Below are 15231 nucleotides of genomic sequence, written 5' to 3'. Positions count from 1 at the left end.
GAGACAGATGTTATTCTGTCTGTTTTAAACTGAGGAAATAGAAGCTAAAAGTTATACTGTTTTTCCAAAATTTCTTGGTTTTGTTTTGTTTGAGACAGAGTCTCACTTTGTTACCCTGGGTAGAGTGCCATGGCATCATAGCTCACAGCAACCTCAAACTCTTCGACTCAATCTATCCTCCCGCTTCAGCCTCCCAAGTAGCTGGGACTACAGACGCCCACCACAATGCCTGGTTATTTATAGAGACAGGGTCTCACTTTAGCTCAGGCTGGTCTGGAAATCCTGAGCTCAGGCAATCCACCTCCTTGGCCTCCCAAAGTGCTGGGATTATAGGCATGAGCCACCACACCCAACGTCAAGATTTCTCTGATAGTAACTGCTGAACACAATATTTGATCCCAGGACTTATGCCTCCAAAAGCCATACTCCTCGCCTATATTTACCTTGTATTTTCTAAGTGCCAGAGCAATCATCCTCACTTAAAAAGGTTTTGTAAATTGAATTTACTAATGTGGATGATGTACGACTCTTAAAAAAAAAGGAATAATTTTCTCTAAAGATGAAATAGATCAAAACCTTTAAAAATGAGTCTTTGGTGTAGCAGCTATTAGCATGATTGTCTTCTTTTATTCCCACCCCTGAAAATGATGGATGCTGCTGTAACTCCCTAACTTAGACTCTGCAGCCCCAAGAGTCTAAAGGGCACAACATCAGACAGTGTTTCTCTTAGCATTTCACTGTTCAATTAATCAGCAAGTTAAAATATAAACAACGACTAACTTTAGGCTCCAAATTCTACAGAACATTCCTTATCTCTGATACCAGGTTCATCTGGTGTGCTGGAGACTCCGAGGTCAATCCTGGCTCGCACTGATCCACTTTGATTTCTGCTTGCTCTGGAGTCTAAACTGTGTGGCAGGGCAGGCAACCAGGAGTTACAAGCACATAAAGTAAGTAACCAGACATAATCTCCTTTGGATAAGGAAGCTGGGGCCTGGATTTTCCCTCTTTTGTTATTGTGCTTCAGGCAGAATCACCTTATCAGAAAGCAGCCAGCTCCCTTGTCTGACCCTGGAGGGGCTATAAAGCTAGTCCCTGCCCCAAAGCACTGGAGCAGTGCATGTTGACTATTTGTAATGGCAGAGTATAGTCAAAAATTATCAGTGTACATCGGTACGCATACTACTGGTTAGATTGTTAAATAGTTGAATGAAAGGGGAAAACTTGGATTTCCAATGCAAAAGGAAATTAGTTATTTTTCTTAAATGCTTCCATCAATAGCTTCTAAGTGATCTGAGACAATGGCTCAGGGATGCTGACTGGAAACGCTGGCATTTGGTGCAAGTAGGGAGTGAGAGGTCAGCTCCCATTTGGATTTTGACTAATTTGCTCTGGTATGTTATTATTATTATTATTATTATTGTCATTAAAAATGTTTCATGCTCCGGGTGGCACCTGTGGCTCAAAGGAGTAGGGTGCCAGCCTCATATACCGGAAGCGGTGGGTTCAAACCCCGCCCCAGCCAAAAACTGCAAAAAAAAAAAGTTTCATGCTCCATTCTATGTATATGTCAAAATTTCTTGATTTTCTGGCCATTGACAGATCCTTTTTCCTAATTCCAGTTTCAACTAAATTCATGAGATTAGTGTATTGAAAATCATTTTTAACAATTCAGTTCAATGCCACCTGTTTTACAGATAGAGAAACTGAGTCTCAGTCCTTTTCTTTTCTTTTTTCTTTTTTTTTTTTTTTAAGAGAGAGATACGATTTCTTTGTTGCCCAGGCTGGCAGAATTATAGTTCCCTACAGCCTCTAACTCCTGGGCTCAAGGGATCATACCATTTCAGCCTCCAGAGCATATGGGACTACAGACACACACCATCAATTCCAGCTAATATTTTATTAAAAATTTGTGGAGACAGGATCTCACGGTGTTGCCCAGGTTGGTCTCAAACTCCTGGGTTCAAGAGATCCTCCTGCTTCAGCCTAAGTAGCTGGGATTACACGCGTGAGCCATTGCACACAATCCCTGGAGCCCTCTGTCCTACAGAACCTGCCTTGACCTTATAACTGGCACAGGAGACTCAGAGCCTAGGAGAATTTTTGTTATCTGGTGCTTATGGCTAAGAATGGAGTTGAGGAAATGGAGAGCTGCTGCTGAGGATAGAAATCCCTCAGAGCTCTGTGGAATAGAGAAGGAGCTAAGTCTCTATACTCAGATTGGGAAAAGCAAAACTGAAACAGCATAGTCAAGGCTGATGCAGACACAGAGAAGCCCATAAAGAAGTCGACAGAGGTCACAGGAAAAATTGTGCAATTGGGGGGATGTGCCTAGGGACAGGGAGTCACAGCTGCTATCCAACCCAAGTTTCTTACCAGCTTGTGCTCCTTTGTCCCCAAGGACTAAGTGGCCCTCTTCATCCACCCCCAATTTCTTTTTTTTTTTTTTAGTTCTTTTTAATTATTATTATTATTTTTTTTTTTTTGCAGTTTTTTTTTTGGCCGGGACCAGGTTTGAACCCGCCACCTCTGGTATATGGGGCCAGCGCCCTACTCCTTGAGCCACAGGCACCACCCCACCCCCAATTCCTATCTAACAGAATCTACTGATTACTCCTGAAATGTCACAGCCCAGTTGAGGATACGGTATCATTGTGCAGTCTGTATCAACAAGTATTTTACTATACTAAAGCATGTGTGTGTCTGTCCGTCTCAGAGTAGGTGAGGAAGGAGGGAGGGGGGCTGGGAAATCATAAACAAAGGGCTGGAAATAACTTGACAGCACCAGCAAAGATGGTTTCCAGGTAAATGCAAAGATGAATCACACTGAGACAGTTAAACATTGGCTAATCAATACCGTGCTGGACTTAGAGGTAAGATAACTTGCATTTTCCTGACAACAAGAGATAAGGTCTCCAGATCAATAAAAAAATACCCAGAAAGTAAGACTCTTGCCCAATAGCCAAACTTTTTAGATTCAGGGGGCCCTTAATAACCCCAGGCCATATATAGTTCCTCTTAAGTGGTCAGGCCCAAATAACAGAGCAAATATTTATGTTGGAATAACTTTGTAGTTGTTTGAACAAATAATTTACAAATCGAAAACAATATGGTATTTTTATTTCATTCTCAATCACAATTACTTAGTAAAGGGTTTATGTGCCTGCCAAGCACTGGACAACTTCTCAATTCTTGACATCAGATTGGACATGACTCCTTGGTTTTCTGTTCACCTTGGTTTTCCTGCCATCCTTGCTTTTTGTCATAGCTGTTGCCAAATGCTTATCTTTGCAAAGATGCACTGTCGCCAAATGGAAAACAGCCTTACATAGTACTAAAATGGTTAACTACCTTGAACTAATTCTTAGTGTGATGTTCTACAAACATTGAGAATCACTCTGCTTTCCTCAAAATTTTAAAATAATTTAGGCCAGCTCTGCACAGTTTAGGAATGACAGCCCCAGTCTCCTGCTCTGACCCTTCATGATATATCAGCCCCATAAACCAAAGTGAGCACTCTGACTCTAAAGTCTGACTTTAGTAAATTATATACTCACATTTCACTTCTTTGAAGTAGAGAAAGCAGTATAAAATCCGCAGGAAAGAGCATAGTAGTTTCTAACCTCATGGTTAAAAACTGGCAGTCTCTGTGCTGCCAATAATAATTCCCCAACTCATCTACTAATTTTATGTTCCTTAAGCTATACACATTTTTTTTTTTTTTTGGTTGCAGTTCAGCCAGGGTTGGGTTTGAACCTGCCACCCTTGGTATATGGGGCCGGCGCCTTACCGACTGAGCCACAGGCGCCGCCCAGCTATATATATTTTTTATTCACTTTCACCCAGTGACATCTCCTTTCACAACTTAGTCATATTTTCCTAATTTCTCTTACCTATTTCTTTCATACATAGTAAACTTGGATGAGTCTTTCTTCATTAAAATATTAAGAACATATTTCCTTAAAAAATTCTAAGGAAGGAACAGCCCAATTTTTGCTGAATACCTTCATAAGGAGCAATATCATTTTAAATGTGTTTCTGCATCTCCATGGGAAATTGCGTTCCAATAATCAGTGCTATTAATGCACTTTTCACTCTAATAAAGTTTCCTAATTAAGTTTACATAATTACAGTCACTCTGTCTCCATGTAAAACAGTCTCACCAACTAAAAATTATTTTTACTTATAAAAAGGGGGAGGGGCCAAAACTTTTTCTAAAAAAAGCATACTTGGCTGGGCGTGGTGACTCACTCCTGGAATCCTGGCACTCTGGGAGGCCAAGGTGGGTAGATCAATTAAGCTGATGAGTTTGAGACCAGCCTGAGCAAGAGTGAAATCCCATCTCTATTAAAAATAGAAGAACTAGCTGGGCATAGTGGCACAAGCCTGTAGTCCCAGCTACTCGGGAGGCTTGAGACAAGAGGATCGCTCAAGCCTAAGAGGTTGAGGTTGCTGTGAGGTATGATGATCCCACAGCACTCTATCCAGGGTGACAGAGTGAGACTCTGTCTCGAAAAAAAATTAAATTAAAAAGCACACTTATTTCAAATCATTTGGTTTCATATAATTATCGATAGCTGAAGGAGTAGTTAGAAGCACTAACTTTTGTGTGACAGGGCAGGTTGTATTCACGTTGGGTGCCTCTCTGCTCACATTTTCTCATGTTTGCTTCCAAACACGGGAGCAACTCGATGAGAAAATGGCTATACACCAAGCAGATGTGAACAAAAATTAAAGAAAGAAAAAAATGCCTTTCAAGGTGACTTTGAAACCCATCTTGTGCGCTTTTTTCTTTTCTCTCTTTCCCTTTCTTTGATCATCATTCTTATATTTCCTTCACTTTCAAAAAGACAACTTTTTTTTTTGAGACAGTCTCACTCTGTCATCCAGGCTAGAGTGCCAGGCCTCAGCCTTGCTCACAGCAATCTCAAACTCCTGGGCTCCAGCAATCCTTCTGTCCCAGCCTCCTGAGTAGCTGGGACTACATATGCCTGCCATCACAGCTGGCTAATTTTTCTATTTTTAGTAGAGATGGGGTCTCCCTTGAACTCAGGCTGGTGTACAACTCCTGAGCTCAAGCAATCCTCCCACCTCAGCCTCCCAGGGTACTAGGACTACAGACATGCATCACTGCACCCTGCCTAAAAGACAATTTTTAAACACATACATTTCTAGTTTTCCCCAGGGGCTCCAATTTCAAGTATTCTATAACATTGTCTTCATAAATAAACATGAAACTGTTAAGGCAGATAACCACAAAAATATCAAATTAAAGAAAAATCTCCTGAGGATATGAAAATAATATAGCAACATCTATTGAGGGGCCCAGAATGTCCCAAGTACTCTGGTAAATACTTTCTATACATTAGGATTTTTTTTTTTTTTCACTTTTACAATAAACCTCGGTATTAACTGTACTTCTAACTTCACAGGAGGGAGAAGGATACTGAGACATGGAAACATTAAATTAGGTGCTTTAATTCATCCTGCTGGTAATCAGACAACAATGAACTTTAAACCCACATCTCTGCCTCTGCTACCTGGGCCATGGAAAACCCCAGGGAGATTTGCTGCTCAGAGGAGACTAACGGCCTTTGGCCCAGGCTGAGCTGCGCTTGTGGCCTGGGGAGACTTCCGTTCGTTAAACATTTGACAAAAGGTAATTTGAGGAAGGAATCTTTAACACAGGATATTAGCTCCCAGCAAACTTTTGCTCAATTAATTTTTTTAATTGAAACAGATACAAAGTTATGAAAGAATTCATTTTACCCAGGAGCAAATCAATGCTTTGCCAAATATTTATCCAAAACTATTATGGATCAGGCATGTTACTAGGAAAAAGATAAGAAATATGCCAAAGAAAATCCCCTACATTGAGGAAACATACAGCCTCATGCAGAGAGAATACTGACTGATCAGTTAATCAACCACACAGTGCAATCTCTTCTTGTGGGACACACACTGTAGCTCCTCCAGGAGGTGAGAGAGAGAAAGTGAGGAAAGGGCAGACCAAGATGGTGCATTAGAAACCTCCAGCAATCCTCCCTTCCCACAAACACCCAATACAATGATTATCTGCCCAGGCAAGCATCTTCAGAAGAACCTCAAGTCAGATGAGCAACCATACTACATGTTTTTAATATTCTATCAAGGAAAGAGACACAAAAGGGGGCAGAAAAGACAGTCTTGCGTTGCCTGTGCCCCTTCCCCATCCCCCAGTCATGCTGTACCAGTGTGCCCAGTGAAGAGAAACTCTCTGTGCCAAGGGAAGTGATTGTGGGGCTTTGAATAGAAACTCAAGGCTGCCCTGGCACAGGGAAACACACCACAGAGCAACAGAGCACAGGGCAGAATTTTGCCAGTGCCTCCAGGGAGAACATTTTGATCAGCCCGGCCAGTGGGAAATTCTTTGCCCCTAAACCTGAGTTCCCACTAGCCCCATCACTGGCTGCCAAAAAGCAGTCTGGGGCATGGACTAAATTCATAAGGCAATTGAGCCACAAAGACTGCAGCCCTTGGGCAATTCCAGTGGCTGTGCAAGTTGGGAGCCAGGAGACCTGGGGGTGCAGGTAACTCAGGGAGATACCAGCAGCTACAGCCAAGCCAGGGCCCATGTCACTTCTCCCCCTAACTACAGGTGATTGGCTCAGGGAAAGTCTTGTTCCATGTGAGGGAAGGAAAGAGAAGAGCTCACAGGACTTAATTTGACAACTAGAGTACCAGCTCACTCATGTAAAATTAAATACCAAGCAGTCTCCTGAGGCACCTGAGTTTACACTTTAGTTCAGGGGTGAGGCACCTTTTCATGATAGATGGCCACATTAATTTAATCGTAATCAAATAAGACCACAGTCAAGAAACTTCAATTAGATATACGTAAAAATGTACATTATCTTGTAAAAATCTCCTGTGTACTTGATAATTTCAAAAAATGAAAACTATTTGTTAATTTTAAAGTCCACTAACCTTTTTAATGACTTTGTTGTGTTTGCTTTCTCTTGGAAAGCATTTGAACATTTGGTTGCAGCATGAAGGTCCACCGTTTCAATTGATCCTCCAGATGGGTAACAGTCGTTTGTGACCTTAAGGGCATCTAAACTTGGGTGAGGTAGGAGGATGCAGACTTGCAGCAGTAAGTGCTTGTAAAGCAAGAAAGCAATTTGGGGGCATGTTGCCAAAGACATGGGCATTCTCCTGCTTTATGCCATATTCCAACTGGATCTTTCTTAGCATGAAACTGTGATTTTACAATATCATCTACTGAGAGCTCAATCAATTCCAGCTGTAGTTCTTTAGGTGCCTTATTGATATCAACGAGGTGAGGCTGAAATGCTGATTTCAGTGTGATGTCATGATTCTCAAAGTCAGTGAAACTTTCATTGTATTCTCCAATCAATAGGTTTATAAATGGCTGCATGTTCTTCAGATGATTCACTTATATCATCCTGCTCATCAATAACCATTGCTAACTGGGAAAAACATTCACCCAAAATTTCCTTTTGAAGAGGAAGCTTTTTGGAAAAAAGATAGCTTTTTGTAAAATGCTTAGATTTTTTTTTTTTTTGCCACAGATAATATATAAACTTAGTTTTACCGTGCAAAGAAATATTCAAGTCATTTTGATTTGACACAATATCACACAGAAATGCTGCACACCTATAGAAATTTTCTTTCAATAATTCACATTGCTTGGCGTGGCACCTGTGGCTCAGTGGGTAGAGCATCAGCCCCATCTACCGAGGGTGGCAGGTTCCAACCCGGCCCCGGCCAAACTGCAACAAAAAATAGCCAGGCATTGTGGCAGGTGCCTGTAGTCCCAGCTACTCAGGAGGCTGAGGCAAGAGAATCACCTAAGCCCAGGAGTTGGAGGTTGCTGTGAGCTGTGACACCAGGGTACTCTACTGAGGACAAGAAAGTGAGACTCTGCCTCTAAAAAAATTAAAAAAATAAAAAATAATAATAATTCACATTGCTGATTCTGTTCTTCATAAAATTTGACTATTCTCCCAAAGATATTTTGGCTGACACCTGTTCCTTACTAACCAACACACTTTAGAATGACACAACAAATCAACATTGAACACCTCATCATTCAACTTTAACATCGTTCAACATTGAACACCTCGTTATTAAACTGATGATGCCATATTGCATTTGCATGAATATAGTTAACAATGCTTATAACTTGTTGCAAAGTTAAAATGTAACTGTAGGCTCAGCCCCCGGTGCCCATAGCTCAGTGGTTAGGGCACCAACCACATACACTGGGGCTGTCAGGTTCGAGCCCAGGCCTGCTAAACAACAATGACAATCACAACAAAAAAATAGCTGGGCATCGTTGTGGGTGCCTATAGTCCCAGCTACGTGGGAGGCTGAGGTGAGAGAATTGCTTAAGCCCAAGAGCTTGAGGTTACTGTGAGCTGTGAAGCCATAGTACTCTACTGAGGGTGACATAGTGAAACTCTGTCTCAAAAATAAATAAATAAATAAAAATACAAAGGGAGAGAGAAAAGCAAAGTCACCATAGGGTCGAGCAACCACTCACACCTCTGTGGCCAGGTCTCCGCTGAGCCTCCTTTTCCCCCCAACAACTGGAGTAAATGAGTTGCTGCATATCGAACCAGCACAGGGCTTTCAAGCAGCAACACATACCTGACACTACAACATACTAAGCAAGGAAATATACACCCCTGTTCTTTTGATACCAGCAGCCCATTCCTCCTGTCCAGGACCCCCTCCTGGACAGGATGAATACTACTAGCCTCTCTTGAGAGAAATTACACCTCCCCCTGCTAACTTCCTCTCTACTTGCAATGGAGCCTGCTAGAAAAATTCCCTCACCCTCTATTTTGAGGAGCTCTTGGCTCCTCACCCTCCACTAATAAAAGGATTTGCTTTGTTTCCTGTTGTCCTGCTGAGAGTAAGAATGTCACCCTGTGATCAGAACTGCTGTCTGCACCAGCCAGCATGCATCTGTGCACAGCTGCAAAAATCAAATGTATACATGCAATTTCCTCTCATTTTTCCTAAAGTCCTTTTTCCCCTAAAAAAGATATTCTTTATTGAATGCCTAATATATGCCACAAAAATGAATAGCATTATATCTCACCTTCCAAATGAGGAAACTGAGGCCTAAAGTGGATATACCATTTTTTCTATGTCACCAAACTAATTCATGATAGAGCAGGGATCTGAAACAGAAGTGCCCGGCCCCAACATCCACGCCTCAGCTTCCTCTCTAAATGTGGGGTCACTCTACTCCCCTTGAACTCAGGAGGGGCAAATTATACAAATTCTTGATTCTATAGTGTGTACCAGGGTCTAAGGCATGACTTGGGGAACCCACTAGCTCTTCCCTAGTAAATACTACCCAGATGCTATGAGAAGAACCTGCCTTACAATAATTTTACATAGCACATGAAAAAAGGGATTAATTTTCATTTAATTCAAAAAAAGGTTCATTGAGTATTTGTGATGCCATGTTCCAAGTGCTGCCCTAAACACTGGGGACACAGCAGAGAAAAAAACAAGTGAAGTCTCAGGGGCAGTGCCTGTAGCTCAGTGAGTAGGGCACAGGCCACGTACATGGAAGCTGGAGGGTTCAAACCCTGCCCGGGCCTGCTAAACAACAATGACAACCCCAACCAAAAAATAGCCAACCATTGTGGCAGGCACATGTAGTCCCAGCTAGTTGGGAGGCTGAGGCAAGAGAATCACAGCTAAGAGTTTGAAGTTGCTGTTAGAGTGCTGTGGTGTCAGGGCTGCAGCTTGAGACTCTGTCTCAAAAAAAAAAAAAAAAAAAAGAAGAAGAAGAAGAAGAAAGAAAGAAAAATAAATTAATATAAAGAGCACTCTGGGAAGCCAAGATGGGCAGACGGCTGGAGCTCAGGAGCTCAGGATTTCAGGACCAACCTGAGCAGGAGCAAGACCCCATCTTACTAAAAATACAAAAATTAGCCAGGCATGGTGGTGGGCTGATGTAGCCCCAGCTACTCAGGAGGCTGAAGAAAGGCTATCACTTGAGCCCAAGGTTTGAGGTTGCTGTGAGCTACAATGACAACGAGGCACTCTAAGCAGGATGATCCTTTTGCCTCAACCTCCCCAGTAGCTGAGAGACTACAGTCACCTACATGCCCTCAAAACTAGGTTTGGGGTATTTTGCATTTGTTTGTTTGTTTTTCGGTTTCTAGTAGAGACCAGGTTTTGCTCTTGCTCAGGCTGATCCTGGACTCCTGAACTCAAGTAATTAACCCACTTTGACCTCCCAGAGTTGTAGTATTACAGGCGTGGGCCAACGTTACTGGCCAAAAATGTAAGCTTTCTTTTTTTTTTTTTAAGTTTAAGTTTTTTTTAATTTTTTTTTAAATTTAATTAATTAAATTAAGTTTAATTAATTTTTCAATGCTTAGCTAGTTTTTCTATTTTTAGTAGGGAGGAGGCGGGAGAATGGGAGGTCACACAGCGGAAACCTGCGTAATTGAACAGCTGATTGGAGCTCAGGCTTTGTATGGGTTTAAGACCTCAAGAACAAAACCATTTGAGGTCAAACCTGGAATCCACGACTGACTCATTGTGATTTCCAGCAAATACTTAACCTAGTTGAGTCTTAGTTTTCCACTTTCACATAACAATGATAAAATTCACCTCACAGAACTGGAGCAGAAGAAATGGGCTAATTAATGTAAACTGCTTCTTCACATGGTGCGAACGCAGGAAGTGAAGGCATTAAGGCAGATGGGCTTAGGGCGGGGCTGGTAAGTAACATCTGTGCAGGTCAAACTAGCCCAGGTGACGCCTGGAGGGCATCGGGCTCCCACTCCAAGGCGAGGCAGGTGGAAAGCCCGGCCCTCCTGTGGGTATAAATGGCCTTGTCCACAGCTTGTTTGATTCGGAACTCTACGTCCACCCCGGTGGGCTGACCCCAGGTCTGTACTGTCCCTAGCCCGCACTGCGCATCTATAGGGGAAGGGTGAGTAGGCTCTTCAATACAGTCCATTTATTGTGGGACGTTAATATTCAGCTGCCCAGGACATGCCTCTTACCAGACAGATGTAAGCTAGCAGAGACCCTGGGAGAACTGGCTCTTAAAGCTGATGTGATCCCAGGGACTAGGGTGCTCAAGTCCTCAAACCACACAGGGTCTAGTCGTGGGCTACTGCTAGCATCCGTGGATGGATACTGGGAACTCTGGGCTGATGAGAGAGGGGACCAGGTGGGTTCAGTTACAAGTATCAGAGATCAGGAAAAGGCAGTGTAGCCCTCAGTTGTGACTGATTTTTTTTTTTTTTTTGAGACAGTCACATTGTCACTCTCAGTAGGGTGCCTCGGCATCACAGCTCACAGCAATCTCAAACTCTTGGGCTGAAGCGATTCTCTTGCCTCAGCGTCCCAAGTAGCTGGGACTATAGGAACCTGCCATAATGTTCAGCTACGTTTAGAGATGGGGTCTCACTGTGGCACAGGCGGGTGTCCAACTCCTGAGCTCAGGCAATGCATCTGCCTTGGCTTCTTAGAGTGGTAGGATCACAGGCCTGAGCCACTGCACCCACCCTACAACTCACTGTTTTAATGACCCCTTTAGCCGGTGATGGGATCCATCTGAGGGCCTGAAACTATAGGGACCCAAAACAGACAAAGGGCAGGTGGAGTGGGAATCAGGCCTTCATTGGGTTCCTGATTTCTGAGGTTCTGCTCTGTGCATGGAGGGTTCTCTGAATGGACTCAATTCCAGAATCGAGGAGGCCAGTTGAGAGGTAATTCCAAACTGCTAGACAGGAGATGATGATGGGTTGGACAAGGATGGGGTCAGATCAGCAGAGACAGAGAAGGGATCCCATAAATGAGATCTAAGGCAGTCACTGGGCAACATAAAGAGATGAACTCCAGGCTCCTCCAGAGGCTTGAGGAAACTGACAAGTTTTTCCAAGGCCTCTCTGAGCCACAGGAGAAACAGGCAAAAGACCCAGGTGCAGCACAGCTGACAGCCCAAGGTGAGCACAGACCACATGAGTCAACACAGATCCAGGTGGTCCCTCCTTTGAGGCCTACAGTGATGAATTCTGCATCCTCTGACATGCCTGGGGCAGTCCTCACCCAGAACTCAACAACACTTCCTGTTAAAGCAATTGATCCAGAAAAGCAGAAGCCCTACATCTGCACATACCAGGACTGTGGGAAGTCTCAGGCAAAGTCTCATCACCTCCGAATCCATGAGCAAAAGCACACAGGGGAGAAGTGGAATGCATGCAATGGGACAGGATGCACTTGGAGTTTCCCCCACTCAGATGAGCTCAACAGACAGGAGAAAAAGCGCAGTGGGAGTGGTCCTATGTGTGCATGAAACACAGAAGGACTTTTGCACCGTGCGATCACCTAAGGCCACATGAGAAGGTACACATATAATTTTCTCCCTACTGGGCTTTTGCTTTTTGGAGCCCCACACCATGCCAGCACATAGTAGGTTCTTAATATTACATTTTCTAAAACATAGAAAGAAAACAGGTATATATTTTCACTTAAAAACTGAATAATATATCTGCCTAGAATCAGGGGAAAAAAAAAATCAAAGTCTCCATAGCTCAGCTGTTTCTCACAGGTTCCCAATTCTCAAAAGATGCATATCAAAAAGAAAAACAAAACAAGAGAGTTCATCTGTGAAAAAAAAACAGAAAATATTTAGGAAAACTGTGCCTTTGAGGACACTTCACTGCACTTTTAAAATTTACATACTTTAGGTGGGCGGTGCCTGTGGCTCCAGGAGTAGGGCGCCGGCCCCATATACCAGGAGTGGCAAGTTCAAGCCCAACCCTGGCCAAAACTGCAAAATAATAATAATAATAATTACATAGGGAGATAAAATTGCCACTAGTATCACATGACTTAGTGCTAAATGTGTGTGCTTTTGACCAGAAATTGAAAGAAGCTTGCTGATGTGAAAGGCAGACGACAAAACCAATTCTGGATAACGTTTTTACAATTACAATAACTTAAAGATTTTTTTTTTTTTTTTTTTTTTGTGAGACAGAGACTCACTATGTCTTCCTGGGTAGAGCTTTGGTATCATAGCTCACAGCAACCTCAAACTCTTGGGCTTGAGCAATGCTCTTGCCTCAGCCTCCCCAGTAACTGGAACTATAGCTATGTACTAGATTTTCCGTTTTTTTAGTAGAGACAAGGTCTTGCTCTTGCTCAGGCTGTTCTCAATCTCCAGAGTTCAGGAAATCCACCTGCCTCAGCCTCCCAGAGTGGTAGGATTACAGGTGTGAACCACCACACTCGTGTACTTACAGATATCGAGCACTTACTATGTGCCAGAAGCCATTCTAAAACATTTTATAGGTATTAACTCACCTGATTCTCACAAAACACTGCAAGCAAGCTACGAAAATTTTCTTAATTTTTATGATGCAAAGAGGGGTTAAATAATTTGTCCAAAATCACACAGTAGTAACTGACAGAAATGAGATGTATCCCAGGCAGTCTGGCTCCAGAGCCTGGTTGTTTAATCAGTACCAATTATTGCCTTTCCATATTTGTACCATCCATGTTACTAACAGGTGGCCTGTCAGAAGATTCTCCAGCCAATGCCAGTGGCAACTGTGTCATGTGCCCTGGAGGTGAATTAGTATCAGATTAAAAGAGGATAGATGGTTTTCTGTGCCTACCTTTCCACCACAAACAAACCCTCATGGTTCTGTCTCCCACCAGGGACCATCACTGGTGACCTGCAAAAGAGGGATACACCAGCACTGACACCAGCAGCTCATGGGGTGCTGGCAGTGTGCCAGGAGCTGGAATCACACAGGGCAGGGCAGCAAGCACCTGGTGGTGGCCACGAATGTCTTGGCTCTTGATCCCAACTCCACCCCCCAGCTGCCATGTGGCTTCATGTCAGGCCACCACACCAATCTGAGCTCAGTTCTACATGCAATAAAAGGCACCTGTTTGACAAGGTGACCCTTTCCCGGTCTGCTGCTCTGCTCAGTTGTAGGACTAGCCAAAGGAGGCTGGAGGCAGCAGCATAGTCCAGAATGCAAGACTCTGCCCACTAAAGCGTCCGATTCCAGCCACTCTGCCAGAACCCACAGCCTCAACCGCAATTGCACTGACATTTGGCACCATGCTGTGTGAGGGGTGGGGACATAGCAAGCACAGGAGTGAACCAGTGCCCTGAATATATCCCTTCTCATATGCACACACCAGAGGCCAGCTACATGGGATTCAAACTGAGTAAATCCTTTAATCTTCTAAGTTCTGTTTCCTGATTTGTGGGAGCAGCCAAGGATGGGGTGGAGCTTTAGTGACTAAAAACCTCCACTTCATTTTCCCCACACAGGAAAACATGGCCCAGAGAGTGGCAATTGTGGGAGCTGGGGTCAGCGGCCTGGCCTCCATCAAGTGCTGTCTGGAGGAAGGTCTGAAGCCCACCTGCTTTGAAAGGAGTGACGACCTTGGGGGTCTGTGGAGATTCACCGTAAGTGGGTTTTCAACAACTTTATCTGTTGCAGAATGGCTTGATGGCTGGGAAATGATAACTGTGTTTAACTTTATTTCTTCTATGGGCTGGCGGCCCTGGGGAAGGTTAGAAAGGTCTGCTGAACAGGGGCCAGAAGGGGCTGTTGCAATTGTAAAAGAAACAGGGCTCAGGCTGAGCTTGGTGGGTGGGGGTGGGGGGATGTACAACAGCCAACTCACAAACTTTATCTAAAGCCAAGAGGAAAAACATGTGTCCAAAGATGTGTCTTTTCCACAATGTGTGGAAAAGAATAGTGTGACTAAGACAGGTCAGGAAGCCCAGGGCCAGGGGAGCAGAACCAGAACCAGAGGTCTGAAGCAAGGCTGCAGACTGCAGTGTTTGGGACAAGAGCAAGAATTTCTGCCTGTGCTGCAAGACAGAAGCTTTCACCAGCTTTTTTCCCAGCCATGCTCCATCTGCATTAAAGTGACCAGGGGCTCTGTGTAAGATAAAGTCCATCATCAGGGTCTCAGGCAATCCTAGTCCAGATCAAGAACAGTCAGAAGTAAAGAATGTGAGTTTAGAGGCTTTGTTGTTCTTGTTGTTCCCCAAGCAAAAGAGAAGTAATATTCTCAAGTCACAGCAGGGCTATAGTTTATATTGCAGAGGGGAACAGGGGTAAGGATCAAAGAGACTGGGAAGCTCATCTTTGCTGGCCCAGGGCCCCGCAGGATTACAAGGGTGCTTGTAACCAGGCAGGGTGAACATTCTCTGAG

The 15231-nt window shown here is 43.7% G+C and overlaps 1 protein-coding gene across 2 annotated transcripts in view; it reads left to right on the top strand.

Moving 5' to 3' along the window:
• The first annotated feature begins 804 nt into the window (after nucleotides 1-804).
• The window catches only part of FMO1 (flavin containing dimethylaniline monoxygenase 1), a 62243-nt gene continuing 47816 nt past the window's right edge, over nucleotides 805-15231 (top strand). The window contains exons 1-2 of one of the 2 annotated variants that reach the window (XM_053607044.1): nucleotides 805-950; nucleotides 14336-14473. In XM_053607044.1, the coding sequence (XP_053463019.1) occupies nucleotides 14342-14473 (132 nt within the window). In that variant the 5' untranslated portion in view covers nucleotides 805-950; nucleotides 14336-14341. Of the gene's footprint in view, nucleotides 951-13985; nucleotides 14230-14335; nucleotides 14474-15231 lie in introns of those variants that run through there. The other variant, XM_053607045.1, reaches the window with a different exon arrangement.

Source organism: Nycticebus coucang, chromosome 10 (genome assembly GCF_027406575.1).
Source record: "Nycticebus coucang isolate mNycCou1 chromosome 10, mNycCou1.pri, whole genome shotgun sequence".
Lineage (NCBI taxonomy): Eukaryota > Metazoa > Chordata > Mammalia > Primates > Lorisidae > Nycticebus > Nycticebus coucang.
The sequence above is the reverse complement of the archived record's forward strand: the minus strand, read 5'-3'. Positions and strand labels throughout refer to the sequence as shown.